The 18,327-nt window shown below is 39.6% G+C and overlaps 1 protein-coding gene across 1 annotated transcript in view; it reads right to left on the bottom strand.

The window, feature by feature from the left end:
* The window catches only part of GRID2 (glutamate ionotropic receptor delta type subunit 2), a 1,011,959-nt gene that overhangs the window by 289,333 nt on the left and 704,299 nt on the right, over window positions 1–18,327 (bottom strand). The window contains exon 8 of the mRNA XM_054030820.1: window positions 15,542–15,661. Coding sequence (XP_053886795.1) covers window positions 15,542–15,661 — 120 coding nt within the window. The remainder of the gene's footprint in view (window positions 1–15,541; window positions 15,662–18,327) is intronic.

Raw genomic sequence — 18,327 nt, 5'->3', positions numbered from 1 at the left:
CATGCTGTGTTAAAATGTTCCTATCAAATATTGATATGCATTTTCAGTACTCTTTTATAAACAAACTGTCATGGGGTACTCCACTCACCCCCGATCTGGCACCTCCTCCTGGTCATTCTAGGTATTAGCTGTTGAGGCTGACTATTCCATCTGCAGTTTGCATGCAGTCACTCTGACTCTAGTCTTGCTCTAGGACCTGCAGTGTCCTCTTTGCGACTTAGCCCTCTGGCTAGGTCATTCAGTGTTCCCCCTTCAGTCCATCAACAGTCCTAGGCAGTCTTCCCATTCACTTAGGGTTGCCAACTTTCTAATCCCACAAAATCAAACACCCTAGCCCCGCCCCTTCCGCAAGGCCCTGCCCTTCCCCTTTCCTGAAGCCCTGACCCCCGTCCAATACATTCCCTCTCCCTCGGTAGCTCGCTCTCCCCTACCCTCACTCACTGTCACTCGGCTGAGGCAGGGGGTTGGGTAGCGGGAGGGGGTGCGGGCTCTAACTGGGGGTGCACGCTCTGGGATGGGGCCAGAAATGAGGGGTTCAGGGTGCAGAAGGGGGCTCTGGACTGGGGCTGGGGTGCAGGGAGAGGTGAGGGCTCCGTCTGGGGGTGCGGGCTCTGGGGTAGGGCAGGGGATGAGGGATTCAGGATGCAGGAGAGGATTCCAGGCTGGGAGCTGGGGTAGAGGGGTTCAGGGTGTGGGAGGGGGCTCTGGCTTGAGGCAGCGGGTTGGAGTGCAAGGGGCTGAGGGGTCTATCTGGTGGTGCAGGCTCTGTGGTGGGCCGTGAGATGAGGGGTTTGGGGTACAGGAAAAGTCTCCAGGTTTGGGGGGGCGCTCAGGGCAGGGGGTGTGGGCTTACCTCTGGTGGCTCCCAGTCAGCAACGTAGCAGGGAAACTAAGGCAGGCTTCCTGCCTTTCCTCACACTGCAGACCGCACTGCGCCCTGGAAGCGGCCAGCAGCAAGTCTGGCTCCTAGGCAGAGGCATAGCAGGCGGCTCTGCATGCTGCTCTCACCCGCAGGCACCGCCCCCGCAGCTCCCATTGGCCATGGTTCAAAAAATGGATACCAGGTCACCCTACGTTCACTGCCCCAATGCCACACCCTCAATGGTTGGTAGGGTAACCCAGGCCCGCCCTCTAGTCCAGGTTCCAGTCCAGGGACCCTCAATTCAGCAGTTCTGGGCTTCCACTCTCTGCCCTCACTGCTTCTTCCTTGGATTGCTTCCTATTCTCTGGTTCCTCTTCTCTCTCTGGGTGCACCAGCTCCAAGAACCCTCCTCCCAGGGAGTGACTGCTGCCTGCCTTCCTGCAGCCTTTCCCAGCAGCCCCCAAACACTCCTCCCTTTTTCCAGGGCGTGACTGCCCTTTCTCAGTAGCTCAGTCTGTAGCCTGCCACCTGGCTTTATAGGCCCTGCCTGTTCCTGCACAGGTGAGCCTCTCTCCAACCAGTTGCCTCCGGCCTAAAGCTCCCCTTTTCCCAGCCCAATTAGCTGATTGGGCCCACCCAGCCCAACCCAGCTCTTGCAGGGCTAATGTCGGGAGCTCACCCCATCAAACAAACATATTTCTAAAACAATTTTTTGAACTACAATAGAAATGCTAAAATTCATACAAAGAATAATTCTCTAACAAATATATTTATGCAAACAAGTACATTTTGTGCACAAGTCAATATTACATCGATATATGGTTTCATGCTTCATATTCCAACCAATATAAGTTGAAATATTCCCCCTTATTTCACTTGCAAATTGATCTGTATAATCCAAGCAGTACATCTCCCTTTCAGACTAATAGGGTTGATTAATAAACTATGGCACAAGAGCCAGAGGCTGGTGAGAGATGGATTAGTGCAAGGAGGTGGGAGACCTGGGCCCAGTGGAGCACAGTGAAGAGGCAAATCATGAGACAGAGGAATAAGGAAGAGGAAGAGACTGAAGTAAGTGAATTATATAGACAACAAAAAGTAAAAATGTCTAATGGTGATGCATACGGAGTACAGCATGAGAATTTCAAGAGGACAGACAGGATAGTGAGGGAAAACACAGCCACAAAATTTTTAAAATGTGTCAGAGAATTGTGATGCATCCAGAGGGATTAAAATTAGGAAGAATGGCTAGAATATCACAGACCCACATATAAAGTTTACTACTTAGTAAATAGAGACTCTTATCCTGGAATGTGGGTTGATCGTAATGAACACAGACAAGATGCATACAGGTATGCAGACACTGGCATCTGCTTTAATGGACATCAGGAAAAAGGACAAAACTGATTCACCTAAACTAGAAAAAACAAGGAAAACTTTGAGTAGGAATCCACTAGCTCCTAGAAAATCTGTTTTTGACCTTGCGTGTGAGTAGCATGGTGAATTATGGAGAGGCAATAGCTTTCCCATATTAAGGCTACAATCAACTTCCATTATAAAGCCCTATTTCATCCCACCTATTATGGCTTGGAAAATTAGTTGGTCATAAATTGCCAGATTTCAGAGAGTGATACACGTTAAGGCCACGGGAAACCATTATAGTAATCTAGTCTGACTTTTTGCATACCACAGGTTGTACAATATCAACGCGTGATTCCTGCATGAGGCTTTACTTTCTGACTGGGCTAGAGCATACGTTTTAGAAAGACATCCAATTTTGATTTAAAGACTGCAACCGATGGATAATCCACCACATCCCTTAATAGGTTGTTCCAATGATTAATTATCCTTACTATTAACAATCTGCACTTCATTTCCAGTCTGAAATTATCTCTGTTATTTACCATGAAGGCCAAGTAAAATGTATCTCCAAAGTATGAAGAAGATATATCTAATGATATTTGAGTTACAGGCAATTTAAGAATTATCCTGACTGTACATTTCAATTTTTGGCTAAGATTTCCTTGGATCCCTCTAACTTCAAATAACTTAATTACCCTCCAAACTTCCCATATATCATCTTAAAAATTCATACACTAGCTATACTTGAAGAAAATATATTATAATTAAACAAAATTTTAGATGACTTTTGTTGTGGATGTTGTGGGGCCTAATCTTGCTGAATTATTTAAAAGGAAGTATTTTTGCCAATGAGTTTAGTGTGAACTGGATTGGACCCTGAGTTTATAGGTTATTTTACATCTTTTCTTATTTTACATTTTTTATTTTGTGCAGTCAAATTAAGATTTTTTTTACATATTAAATCAATAAGAAGCAATGTGTCATCAGACAATTAATTAAAGGAAAAATTAGTGCTGCCACACTGTATGTCATTAATTTGAATATACATAATTTTGTCTCTCTTTTTCAGAAGGTATTTGTGCTGTTTTTAAAAGAACAGTATTCATTCTGAATCAGTGTTATGTTGTGAAGGTGTGATAAATTATGAATTACTTTATACTTGATATGAATAATTTGCTTATTATTTGGGCAACTTAAGATTTCTGATGTCCTTAGCTAATGATTTCTGTGCTTTTAAGTGGTGGCATTTTTGCAAATGATGTGACAGCAAGAATATTGCTGTTATTCAGCAACCTTAATTGGTGTTGGAAACAAAGCAGGTTTGTTTGCTTGCTTTTAATATATACAAGCAGAGCAAGAATAAATGGAAGAGGAAACTTTTTCACAGTTCGTTAAAAAATGGAAAGCTACACACATTGTTATGTTAAAACTCTAGTCAGTAGCTGCTGAAGACCCATTCCCTCCCAAATAATTACTGGGGAACCTGGGATTTAACTTCTTGGGAACCTGGTGAGGGCAGTAAGCCTCTAGCTGAAGCTACAGAGAATATGAATCTTGGCCCTCTGTTGGACTAAAGGGCTTGTTTGTGATTTAGACTATGCACCTACACAGGAGGTTAGAACTTATAAAAGCTACCTGGACCTTAGGTCCAGGCTAGTCATCTGCTTACTCCATTCTCTGAGCAGGTAGGGGAAAAGCTGGGGGGAACAGTCTTGGCTCCTCACCCCTCCTCTGCTCACTGGCCAGAGTAGTTAAACCAGCAGAAAATTACTACACACTAGGAGCAAGGAGAAAATAGTTGAGTTGGCACAGTTTACACACAAGCTTTTACCCCCTGCTTTTAGTTAAAGCTAATGCAAAGACAGAAAAGAGAAAAAGATAGATAAGGGCAAGGAAGAGCATGTGGTTCAGGTAAATGCTAGTTTAAATGAGGGGTAAATCAAAGGAATAAAGTCTACAGTGATAAATAAAAAAGAATAGAGCAGAAGGAGCAGGAAATTACAGAGAAGAAAACTCTTTTAAACTGGTAAAATTGGATTATTCCTATTTAATAACAAGTTCTGAAGATGTCAAACAACTTATTTATGGATAAAACAATCCACCCACCCCGATAGCTAAAATTAAGCTATGGAAGAAACATACAGTAGTTAATTTTGAACTTCACTTTGCACTCTTGTCCTATCTATTTATTTAAACAACCACCTGTATGGTAAAGATAAGAGATCAGTTCTAATTTTGCAAAACTATTTGCCCTTAAATCCTACTGCTTATTGTGGGAAATTGACATGCTCTCCTTCACCAAAGTCTCCATTTCCAAATGAAATTAAAATCTTTAAAAGTTCTGCAGGTTCCTAAGTACTAAAATATATGAAATTCTGAAATTGCTTTTCATTACTGTTTTGGGTAATTCCACCTTTTCTTTTTGGTAACCTTTTAAAAATCATATGAGAGAGAAACTGGTTAACATTTGTTAATTTCCCCTTGTCTAATATACAGTAATTATTTGTTATATTCTCTATAAACATTTTCTTCTAGAAACTTGTTGCTGAAATTGTGGAAATTCTGCTTTTAAGAGCACATGATGTCAATCAGTATCTTTTTTTTTTTTTAAACTCCAAATGGTTTTGAATTAATAGCCAGGTAAGTACAGTTTGCACAGGGCTTTAATGATTACACTTTAGTGCATAGTGGCCTGATTTCAAAGGTGCTGAGCAACCAGCAGCGTCCACAGAAGACAGTGGGAGGTCCTGGAAGCTTAGCACCTTTGAAAAATCAGGATTTAGGAACCTAAACTTAATCATCCAGAGTAACGTTTTCAAAAGTCAATGGGTCTTAGGTGTTTTTGAAAACGTTACGCTCCAGTCTTCAAAATCATGGCCATTGGCTTTAATGACTCATTATGGTACAGCTGCACAAATGGTGGTGGTCGGGGTTCCAGAGCCCTTTTCGTAAGGATAACTCCAAGACACATTTACAGAATGTATTTTGTGATCAGAAGTCTTAACTTTTATCACATCATCAATATCACTCCTCAGTCATGCATTTAAAACTAAGATCAGTCATATTCCCCAAACTGCACTGAAATAACACTTGAAATAAAGAAACTGGTGATAAAGCCAAGTAGGAGTACCCAGATACCATGCTATTGCTCCATGTGTGTGTAACTTCACATCAGAATATAAACACAATGAGAAATAGGGAGACAATTTATCCAGTGTGTAGACAACATTAACATTATATGAAATTCGTATACACAGCAAAGGTCTCATTACATCTAAAGCATTTTTTTTGTCCAAAAGAGAACAAATGTTTGTATTACAGGCGTATCGAGAGGGCCCCTATAATAGAGCTTTGGGTTAAAGACAAAAGGCAATGTACTTATGTAATATACCTGTCTATTTTGAAGAGAGTTTGAGTAAAATGTTCTCAATGTAAAATATGTTAAAGTGACTTAGGAGCCTAAAACCCATTTTCAAAACAGATTTAGTAATTGAGAAGTTAATGGAAATTAGACCCTCTACGTGTCAGATTTGTAAAGGTCCTTAGGCACCTAAAGATGCAGAGGGAAGCCTAGTGGGATTTTCAAAAGCACTGAGATATGGCACCTAACTCCCATGAGAATTAGGCACCGAGGTTAATCTGAAAATACCACTAAGCTCCTCTTTGCACTGTTAGGTGCCTCACTTTTGAAAATGAGGGTTAGACTCCTAAGTCATTTGTTGCTTTTGAAAATGTAGCCCTGGGTCTGACACTAAAATATTAATTTATTAACAAGTTTGAGAACAACATTGTAGGTGTCAATGAGGCTAAACATCTGAAGAGTTTTCTTGAATTTTTTTTTCGACATTATAAAGTGAATGAAATAATTCTCACCTATATATAGACAGGATACCACATCTTCCTTACAAGCCCCGCACATCTGCAGAGCTGAAAATACAGGCCTCAGTGGGCTCCAAAAATACAGGCCTCAACTATTTTAGCTAAACGAAAGACATCTGTTATCTGTCACCTATAAAATGATCATTTTTTTTTAAGCTACAACCAGAGTGCAACATGCTGTCACAGACATACTGGTACCGTCTGCACTAGGAAATGCTGCAAAAATTTCTGACTCGTGCTACCATTGATTCAGTGCAATGTTGGAATCTCTGGTGTACGTGAACGCCTGGCAGCCACCAGAGATTTTAGCACAGGGTTAGCTAACCCCACTCAAAACAGGACTACTCAGCATGGTGCCTTAAAAGCCAACTGCAGCTTGTGGTTCCTCTGGACTAGGGCTCCCAACAGTGAGAAATTTTTGCAAAAATTTCCCTAGTGTATACATGACCATAGTGCCCGCTCCTGCTCTTGCTCCTGCAGAAGTCATGGCAAAATATTCATATTGAGATAAATTTTAACTGGCCTCACTGAAATCAGTGGGAGCAGGATGAGACTCAAAACCACCTAGAAGAAAAATCGTTAAAAACTTTTCTAAATTTCAGCCCATTTGTTTCAAATATAACTGGCACTTATGTTTTCAAGGAAGGTTAAACACAAAGCAAATTCTAAGTAGTAATAACAAGCTATTTCTGAGCTTGTAGAAGCTTGTAGACAAAGGCCACATTTTCAGTCAAGGTAATTTGTAATGACTTCTAACACAAAAACAATTAGATCACTTTTCTTCACACTGCAGAAATACTGTATTCTCCTTTGCCTTCAGAGTAGATATGGTTAATTTCAGGGCAACCCATTTTCCATTCTCTAGTTATGGAACGCAGACTAAAAATGTGAATTTATAATGAAAACTTATGCATCCCCATAATTAGGATCAATATTTGTTTAAATTCCTTTATTGCTTTTAGACCAAGTTCAATGTGTATATTGGGACTAGTTTTTAATATTGACTTATTTTATCTGGTAGGTTAAGATGCATTTTTGGAGAGTATTTACTATACAGATCCAGTATGCCGATGAGCATTATCATTAATTTCATCCTGGACAAATGCAGAATTCCCTCTAACACCAGCCCCTCATTTTTCCAAACATTCCCCAAGTCAGGGATTGACCTCCATGCACATATCAATGGAGCTACTACAGATTTAAAATAAGGACCCTTGTCCAACTAGCCTTGCCTTTTTTCCTTCATCTTTCTTCCAATTCTCCCATCAGCTGCACAATTTGGTGCAGTATTTCCAATAACAGGAAGATGAGCAAGTGACTCCTTCCTTTACCCTGCTAGACTTGGCAGAGGATTTTGTAGAGTGCAAAATTCTGAACTAATTTTGGATACTCAGTAGAGACCTTTGCAACTCCCTGCCTTCTAAATTCTGATACAAAGCTAATAGTCAGATTTTACAGATTTGAGACTCTCAACTCAGCAGAATTTGCTAGCAGTTTCAGCACATTTATGGGAGCCCACCCCATCCAATATTAATACAGAAAAGCCATAGTGAGAGAAATGGTAGTTGACATATGGTCAAAATTATGGGGTATGCAGCTTTAAGAACTACAGTGACTGTAAGTGCTTACTACACCTTCATGGTTTAGAATACTCTATGTGGCAGAATTCAAAAGACTGGTCAATTTGGCAGTCAGTTGCAGCCATATATGAAGCTGCCAAAGGAACTCAAAAATGAAGAGAGGATGGATATAACTTGTAAATAAGGACTCATCCACTATGTTAATTCAATTCATTTTGTTACTTTAAATTGTTTGCTGCTATCATTTTAATCCAATTAAAGCTACTGCAGTCAATTAAAAAGGCATATTTGGCTAATTAGGTTTTTGTTCAAAACAAGGAAAAAGTTCTGCAGTGTTCCATGGAGTGTTGTCCTTAACTTTGATTTAAATAAGAGTACAACTACCCATATACCTATAATACCAGGAATTCCCTAGGTATAGCAATGCAAAATAAATCTTTCTAAAATCCACCAACACACGTTTCTAGAAGGATTTACATTTTTATTTTGACTAATCATTCTCAAGTTTCCATTGTCACAAGACATTTGTAGGCAAATAATAACAGATTAGAAGGGAGAAAGACAAATTTTTCTTGTTCTTTGCTGCCAAGACAACTTAATTTTTCCTCTGGGGAAAAACTTTCCGTATGATGAACAAACTGAATAAAAATATGGAATTATATAATTTAAGACATATAAAGTACATTGCCTCATTTTTAATGAAAGTGATCAGTCAAAAAAGACAGTTTCCAATGTATTGTTCCTCACCCTAGAGCTATAATTAGACATTCTAACATCTTTGAGTATGGGTAAGAGCGCTTTTTCACTTCTGGATTGGACCAGAATCACATCTGCATTTAGTTTCCATTCTCATGAAAAACAAGTGCATTTTTGAGCTGGACTAGCCCATTTTCAAAGAAAACTGTTTTCATGTTGAGGACATGCAAAATTTCAGATTTCTCTATGTTTCTGTAGCCAAATTGATGTTTTCCAGAAATTTCAGCAGGGCACACCATTTTGGGGTGTGAAAACGTGAAAAGAAAAGTCACAGAATCTTTTGCAAAAAAAAAAAAAGTGCACCATTTCATTCAACAGCAGAAATAACACACTGCACTTAAATGAATGCCAGAAGAAAATGCTATTTCTTTGTCTCAGTTCAGCACAGTTAATAAACAGATGCCTAACTTTAAGCCAGTAAGTAGTCTCATTGACTTCAATAGTACTACTCATGCTTAAAGTTAAGCATGCCCTCAAGTACTGGGACTATCAAAATACTTAAGCACGTGCTTAACTTTGAGCCTCAGAGTAATCCAGTTCATTTCAATAGGGCTACCCCTGTACATAAAGCTGAGCGTGTGCTTAAGTGCTTTGATGGATAGGTGCCTGAGAGAGGATGACATATTAATAGAATTATAGGATTAAAAGGGACCACAAGGGTTATCTAGTCTAACCCCCTGTCAAGATGCAGGATGTGTAAATTTGCCTTGCTATCCATGCCAGAGGGAAAACATTCAGATACGGCACAGTTTCTTTTCTATTCACTAAATAATCCATCACACAACAATGCTCCAAATGGTGCAAGTTGAATTCATATTATGAAACTGCATTTGAACTTTAAGAAATGTTGACATATCCTATTGCCAGTTCATAGACAGAAGTATAGAGTGCCGGAAAAGTTTGTTTGTTTGTTTTTTATCAGTCACAGCACACAGAAAACTGGCTATCCTATGTTCACGAGAGTGAAAGATGTATTTTTAACACAGAGGAACTTACAGTTTATCTCGGCTAGCTAACATGTTCAAACTATAAATGCCTTATCTATGCTAGTATTTTGACGTGTTAATTGTGTTAGCTGACATATGTCAAAACCCACTCTTTCTCCTAATGAAGACAAGGACAATAAGAATAAGGACTCATAACTTTTTTTTTTTAAAACTGGTTAGGAAAGTAATTTACAATAGAGAATAATTTTGGCATCCGGTCTTTATTATTATAATATATTATTTGAATGCTGTTGCTGTAAACATAAGGAAAGATCATAAAGTGGACAACATGGCAATACCTCTCCAGCTAATAAAACAATCATATTTATATCAACTGTAGAAGATACCAATTGAGCCCTCAGGAATAGAAATACAGTACAACAGTCTGATTTGAACAAAAACAGAAATTGTATGTTGTTCTGAGTAATCCCGCCAATCAATTAAATGGAAACGTAAGAAAAGATTGTGTGTGCAAGCACCACACATTCTTTGAATCAGCAAACAAGGTGCTACCATTGGCATTGACAGAATGATTGAAGAATTACAGATTTGTCAGGCATTACCACCAAATGCCTTCCATACTCTCAAATCACATGACTCATGTTGGGCTCAGGATATTTGTCAGACTTTTAAAAAAATGCTTTGTAGCTGCTATTTCCTTCTAAACTACAGATGGGCCAGCACGATTGACAAATTGTTCAATATAGAGACGTTATTTCAAATGCCCTAGAAATCCCATGAGAATCTGCAAGGGCCTGAAGTATTATGTTTGACTCACCTTCTTGTTGCCTGAGTATTTGCATTCTTTCCATTAAGAAGAAAATCCCTGCAGTCACTTCTGAAGCTTTAAAAGCTTCAGTTCAGTTTTAAAATTCCTCTTTGCAGTACTCAGGAGTAGAGCTTTAAAACTAAAATCAAAGGCCAAAGTTTTCAAAAGTGTTGCCTAAAATTAGGCATCTAAATCCATATTTAGACACCTAAATAAAAGTGACTTGATTCTCAGAAGTTCTGAACATCTGCCACTTACAGTGAAGACAAAAAACAGGGAGTTACAATGACCCAGCATGGAGGTGACAAATATATGAACTTCTGTGACCAGATCATCATCCAAGAAGAATATAATCTCGCTATCCTAAGATGGAAGGACCTTCCATAACAACCGCAATTGTATTTTCCAGGTTTAGTTATGAGTTTTTCATAATCCCAAGACTGCACAGGAACTTAATTTCTGGGACCATATGCTTTCAAAATGAGAGTGAGGTACTGTTGCTCTTAAAGTGTTTACCTCTTCTGATTAGCATCATCTTGATCTTCCCTGGTTCAGTCTGGATCAGTCTACAACACAAACATTTTACCTTTCCACACTCTCTTTTTATTTTTCTCTTTTGATTGTCTATTTTTCTCCTTTATGTTCCTACAGAACCAGTGCTGTCTGCAGATCAGGCAATACTAAACCTTGAAACCTCTCCACCGTAGGAGTGAATGAAATGGCTTCAACCAGAACCCAATTTGAACATCAAAAAGCCATTCTAATTAATTAACATTTAGTCCTTGATCCCGAGGGTTCATACTCTGGGTGGCTAGCCAGTGCTGCCACAGTTACACTATAATTTTTAGCGTTTTAGTGCAAGTATGTTTACAATACTGGGAATCAAAAACCTCAGTCCAAGTGTAGATGTAGTAGCCCTTCACAATTAGGGTACTACAATCATGGGGTGCGATTGCCGCTTGCGTTGACATACCAAAGCTAGCTTTAATTTAGCTAGATCAGGTACCAGATCTGTGAAGAAGTAGTAGCATGTACGTTGTACAAGCCTGTCTAGAATCTGGATGCTTATAGGGCTAGCCCACACAGAAATGTGTGCTGCCGTAGTGTTACTGCCCCAGTACTCTAGCTAATGAGATTAAAGCTAACTTGGGTATTTGTAGTACAGATGTATCCTTAGTGAAAATAAATCTTGCCACTGTGTTCACATTCTTTCACTCTCAGAGGAACTGGCCTGGGTTCAGGTTAAGTAGCTCTGGGGTTGCTCTAACCTGTGCTTCTTGCTTCCACAATCCCTATGGAACATGCCTCCTCCTGACCCCTTCCCATCCCTGAATTCCTCTGACATGCTCCCTACATTGGGGCCCTGCCTGGAGAACTGGAGTTTAAGGAAGATTTTGAGGGGTGGAAAGTGAAAGATGGGGAGACAGTTTTATGCATAGGGAGCAGTATAAAGCCAAAAGGGGGAAAAGGTGATGAGAGGAGTAGCCAGGAAAAAGGAATGGGATAGTGCAAGGAGCAGGTATGGAGGGTGAAGGTAAATGATCGTACAATTGTAGGTGCAGGCAAAAATACAGAAGGCATTATAGATAACCCTAGGCAGCAAATAATTCAAATAGAAAATTTTTCTTTTCTCAAGAACTGGGAGAGATAATATCTTTGAATCTGTGAAGTATAAGTTGGAACCTGTTTTGAATAACAGGAATGCTGGGAGAAACACAAGACATTTTTCTCCTGCAGAGCTTTTTTGTATATCACACAAACCAATTCTCCTCTCAGTATTCAACCTCCTTTTGTTCATTTGTTTGTTTGTTGGCTGCTTATTTAGAAGAATAGCAGCTTGTATATCAGTGGTATAGATAAAAGCACCTCATTCTGAAAAGTAAATGTCAAAAATACTACAATGTTTCCCATTCAAAATATCTATCACAGCACATGTTCCAACAACAGTTTTGTGTGTAAAAGCAAGAGTCCTTCTATAGCTCATTTAGGACATTCATACCATGTTAGCTTTGACTGATCCAGTATCTAGTAATGGTCAGCCTACTGTATCCCAAGCACCAGACATTGCCAGCCTATAAGCCATGTGCTGTGTGTAGGACATCTACTCAGGATGACTTTGCTAGACTGTGGTATTCACAGATCCCAAGTGGTACACAGAAGACAACTCTTTAGGAGTAGATAGAAAACCCTGTTGCTACATTTATTAATAGAGCTTTCTGTGTTTCTCTTCTCAGGATGAAGGCCTCTTCACACAGTAAACTCCATTGTCATGAACATGAACTTTCCAATATTGTGACTGATTTTTAGTTATGACAGAGCAGCCCCATTAAGGTTTTGTAGAGGATACTTCTACGAAATAATTGCTGAATGGTGTCTACATGGTTTGATGTGTCTGTTAGAAAGCCAGGAGGCCATTATAAGGTTTTTTAAAGCGAACAGTTTAAGAAGTTTCTATGGATATAAATAATTGAAGGTGGGTAAAGTTTTCAAAGGCACTTAAATGACGTAGGCACCTAAATCTCATTGATTTTCACCCACTTAATTTATTGGAAAATCCTGGCCCCACTGAACTCAATGGGACATTTACCATGATTTCACCCTCCATCCTTCCCTACAACTACATAAAACATGCTAATTAAGGAATGCTCCCAAAAAATGGAATACACTTTTTAGAAATATCAGTCAGCTTGCTATGTGCACTTGCTTCCACTGAAAAAGGGAAATGCAAAGCTTTAGGTGGTTCCTAATATATGCTTCTGCTTGGGTCCTCTATAAGAAAACATGACGTGGATTTTGATTAGTGTGCTGATGACACAGATATCTGAGTCCTCTAATTATCATGATGTGTACTCAACACTGACACATTGTTTACAGGACATTAAGTACAATTTTAGTCAAGTTAAATCAGAATAAATATGAACTTTGGTTAATAATCTCAAACGATCAACTGAGCAATGTTGTGATCTGGACAGTATCACATGAAAATATTATCTCAAATCTAGCTCCAAGTAATAAGGGTCTGGTATCAAAGGATGATACTTTAAATCGCTTGACAATTAAAATATATAAATATATGATTTAATAAATATATTATTTTACCTTATCTATATTGAATTAGTGTAATTGCTTTTTAAACGGCCTTTGCAAGTATAATTATCAAATTTACAGAGCATCATAGAAAATGCCAGACCAGTCCATCTAGTTAATACTCTGTGTCTAACAGCAGTCAATATCATATGCTGCAGAGAAAAGTGTAAGGATGAACCATTTATGAAGTAACTTGCCCACAGGGGAAGTTTCTTATAAACTGTAAGAAGATACTAGTTAGGCATATACACCAAATGAAATTTATATTACTTATAAAGGTTCATCGCACAAAATACATTTGAAAGAAGAACATCGAAATGTCCATGTCTCTTTTTAATCCTATTATGGTCCTTGTCAGAACTGGATCTGGTGACAATAAGTTTCACAGGTTAATTTTGTCCTGGGTAGAAAGATTATTTTCTTTGACCAGCTTTAAATACATTCTCTTTCAGTGTCAGTGAATGTCTCCTTGTCCTTATATTATGAGAAAGAGTACAGGAACACCCAGCTGCTCATCGCTGCACTGCTAATTATTTTGTATACATCTATTACGCCTATTCTTATGAGTTTCCTCTCTAAACTTAACTGCAGCAAACTTTTCAAATCTCTCATCATATAGAAGTTTCTCTGTGCATCTGTTCATTTCCACTGCCTGTCTCTGGGTCCCTTCTATCTTTTTTTTGAGAGAGAAAGAGAGAGAGAGAGAGAGCGCGAGAGAGAGACCAGAATTGAACACAATATTCAAGCGAACATGCTTGCAGTTACAAAAGAGTCCAAGTTGACTAATTAAGTTAAATAAAGACAACTGGATGTTCAGAGGAAAGATGAATCTGTTGCTCTTAAAATTAAATAGTTCTTTAAATACATAAATGAAACAAATTTCAGAAATATTAAATCAGACTCAAGTTATTATTCAGAGAACAAGGAAAGGTCCAATAGTTTGGTCCTCAGGGTCTTTGTCAAGGACACATCCAAGTATCAACAAGATCCAGCCACAGAATCTCTGTTCAAGGTGATATGGCTGCACACATTGTGTACATTAAGTTATCCGCAACAAATGATGGCACAAAACGTGACAGAACATGAATGGAATAACAATTCCATTGCTGGAACAGGTAGAAAAGCAGGTAGTTGTATTTCAGGACTGTGGACACACCTCCCCTCTCCTGGGTTCATATTGCGCCTTTCATCGTAGTATGTATGTAGGTGAACAACATAGCTGAGCACGCATTGACTTTCACATGTGACCAGATTCCCTTTTTTATTCACACTGAAAGTAAAACATTTTCCTCCATCCTCTTGCTCTAACTTAGCCACCTCATGTCCCTCACTTATGTGAAATAAGAAAGTGGTCCAGTACAACATGGCAAGCAGTCCCAATGTTATCAGAAATTTTTTTTTTGAATTGTTGAATGAGAGCTGCTCCCAAGAAGTCTTGATTTTGCCTAAGAGGTACTGTGTAGGTCTCTCTATATTTACCACCTCAAATCACTTGGAAGAAATCTACCTAAAAACAAGATACCAACATCATCTCAACCAAAGATTTACTTCTATCATCTTTCATACCATCTTTACCCATTGACAGTTTTCTCTGCAGGAAATGTAGCAATACCCAAGTGCCAAGATAAATTATTTCTCTTGGGACTGAAACAATTCTCCTAAAGAAAATCTGAGTCATGGTATTTCATGAGGCCTCCTTCTGTCTAGTACTCATAGTACCTGTTCTTATTGGAGATCTATGGTATAAAATGTTATTTCTACTAAATCATTCTCTGCTTATTACAAGAAAAACAGAGATACTAAAGTACTATAATACTTTATTTTGCAGTAGGTTTTCTGTTTCTATAGCTATGAATTCTATTCATCTAACAATCATAGTGCCTCATTCAGACCTTATGCAGTTTGCAGTGTACGACTGGCTACTCTGTAAGCATTTCAGTGTAAAACTTACTGTTTTGGAAAGCAGTTGTAGCTGTTACAGAACAGGCTTCACTGCTCTTTTGGGAAGGACTACCAACAGGTTAACATATTCTGCATTATTAAATCAGACTCCCCTGTTAGACATAACCTATTGTAATGTCTCCTTGCAATAAAGAACCATAAGGTTACCCAGAAGTTTAAGACTTTTTTTCCACTTGTGTTCTTCTTTCAGTCTAATAGCCTGTTTTATCATTTGCAATCAAATATTTTGCTGTTTGGACAGAAAACACACTGTAAATCACGCAAAAATTAGACTTTTATTCCATGTATCTAGTCTTACCTTGCGGATGCCTCTGCCAAGATCTTCTCCATAATTGGTCCCTAGAATTTCAAAATGGACATTCGGATTCCCCCCATTTTCTGCAAATTCCAGTTCTCCAGTCAAGCCATTCACTCCACCCTGATGGAAATAAAGAAGATGGAGTGAAAACTCAAAAGTATCCAACTAAACCACATATACATACATACATATATTCACACTTGGGACTTATGCTCTAGCTATGCAAAACAGACAGAAATAGAAGCAGAAGGTGAACCTCAATAGGCCCAGTTTGCCTATGCAAACAAAAGTTATTTGGGCCTGAGTCATCACTGCATTACTCCAGTTTTACACTGGTGAAACTATTTATTTCAGTGGAGTTACGCAGGAGTAAAACTGAAGTAACATTAGTGAATTGGACACTTGGTGCTTATTCAGGTCATCTCTGTAACATTCAAGTCTGCACAATTAGATGAGAATCTCATTAGAATAGGTTTTTTTTTTTGTTGCAAGATCTACATTCTGCTTCCAGTCAGGGTAAACAATAGTCTTAATTATGGTTTTCTTGCATTCCAGATTTTGGTCCCAAAGAGAAACTTGGGGTGAAACCCTGGTCCCATGGAAGTCAATTGCAGTTTTGCCATTGCTTTCAATGGGATCAGGATTTCACCCTTGAAGTACATATGTACAAGAAAAAGGAACTGAAAATGAGTTAACTGAAATTTTTCAAACCCCCTACTCCAAGAAGGACTCAGATTGGAACCAGACTCAGTTTGAAGCGAAGGTTCACACTGGCTCCTTTGGACCCCAAGCAACCTGCCCAACCCTCAGGATTACAGGTTTGTGTGGCGGAACCAACCGACTTCTCTAAATTCTTGATAGCTCCTTTCCAGCACTGTGAATGCAAGAAAAGCAGCAATGCACTGTACTTTCAGGCAATTTTTGAGTAAGGCTGATGAGGGTGACAATACAGCAGAGATGAAGCAATCAGTCTTTATTGGGAAGGATTAGGGATGAAAATGCTACATATACCATAGCTTGACTCGAAGTACATGCCAGGAGATAATTCAACACCACATACATGGTTCAGCCTCCTATTAAAGCTGTGCTGACCTGGAGCTGCATAATAAGAAAAGCTTATATGTACATCGAAACCTTAAACCCCTGGAAACTCACCTGATTTCTAGTTTCACTATACATTTGATACTAAGCCCAGTTTTTTTTAAAAAAGCACTTTGAGAGTGCCAATTTGAGAGGCCAATTTGTGGCTCCAATTTGCAACTCTGCTAACCTTGTGCTATTGCGTCAAAAATCAGATGAGACTTTGCAGTTCTGATTGCATATTCAGTTGGAGTTTCACTATTTGAAGTCAAAAATTCAAAGTGAAACTCAGGGGATATGAACTACGGATGGTGCAAAACAAGGCCCTGATCCAACAAGGTACATAAGCACGCTCCTAACTATAAGTACCTGCTAAAGTGGAGGTCAAAAAACTACATCCAAACTTCTTAAGTTTTGGGAAAATCCAGATATGGAAACACATTTTGGAACTCAGGAATAGTTTTAGTGTGAACTCACAGATAATGGAAGTGAAGTTAATGTTCACCCTTTTCAAATTTTAATATTATAATGATAACAACAAGAAATATAGGAAAGACTGATAGCACTGCCTATTATTAAAGTTGCCTAACACCGCCCATTATAAGACCTTGTTTTCAGTAGCTTATAGCTCTGCCAAACAAACCATTTGGGCTGAAATTTTCTATGCTGGCTATCAGCCTCAGGCTGAAATTTTTTCGGTAAATTTCCATACTTTGGAATAGGGACTTGAAATTCAGCAGTGGGTGCGTGCACACTCTTTATGTCATGGATGTGCCTTTGCCCCATGAAAATTTGGTCAAATTCAGCTAAGTTAGAGAGTTTAGCAGCTAAAACCTTCAAAGATTCCATCCTCACTGAGCATGCTCGAGTCTCTCATCTCTCCTAGTGCTGACCGCACTGTGCATGCACCATCCCCACAGAGCGACTGAGCATTCTCCCTCCAGCCCAGGGCTACAGAGGCAAACCCAGACTTTCCCTGTAATGGCTACTCCAGGCCAGGGTGGCAGAGTGACTCCCCTATTGGTACCCAGGCTGGGTGGAGGGGGAACTTATCTGCTTCAGATGCAAAGGGGACAAGATCCTGACCTAGGATATTGTGGTGGAAGGCTGGAAATTCAGATTGGGACAAGAAGCCAGGGAGTGAAGACTGGGACTGGAGGCTGAGTGGGGATGGAGACTGGGACTTGCTGGGCAAGGAGACTAGGAACAAGTGGGGTGGGAGGAAGGGAGGCATGTTTGACAAGGAGCCAGCATGTGTGGGGTGAACTGCAGCTGTCTGGGCAAAGGGACAAGGAGTTTGGGGAAATGAAGACAGAGACTGAATGAGAAGCTTGAGGAAGGAGACTGGGACTTGAAGCAAGTGAGGATAGGGAACATGGGTGCGGGGAGAGGCAACTGGACACTGGAGGCTGGGGTGGAGAGGAAGATACACAGGTCAGGGCGGGAGGGAGGAAACAGACTGGCTGAGTAAGGAGGCTAGGACAGGGAGTCTGGTGGGGGTGAGACTAGGAGTTACTGAGCAAGGAGACTGGGATGGAGATCAGAAGACCTGAGGAGTGGAGACCAGCACTGACAATGTGAAGAGAATGGGACTCAGATGAGAAGCCAGTGGTAGAGAAAGAGACAGGCCTGGGACAGGGATATATTGGAGGGGATAGGGAAGAAGAGTATATTCCTACTAAACGTGCTTCCCTCCAGAGCCTAGA

Source organism: Malaclemys terrapin, chromosome 5 (genome assembly GCF_027887155.1).
Source record: "Malaclemys terrapin pileata isolate rMalTer1 chromosome 5, rMalTer1.hap1, whole genome shotgun sequence".
Classification (NCBI taxonomy): Eukaryota; Metazoa; Chordata; order Testudines; family Emydidae; genus Malaclemys; species Malaclemys terrapin.
The sequence above is the reverse complement of the archived record's forward strand: the minus strand, read 5'-3'. Positions and strand labels throughout refer to the sequence as shown.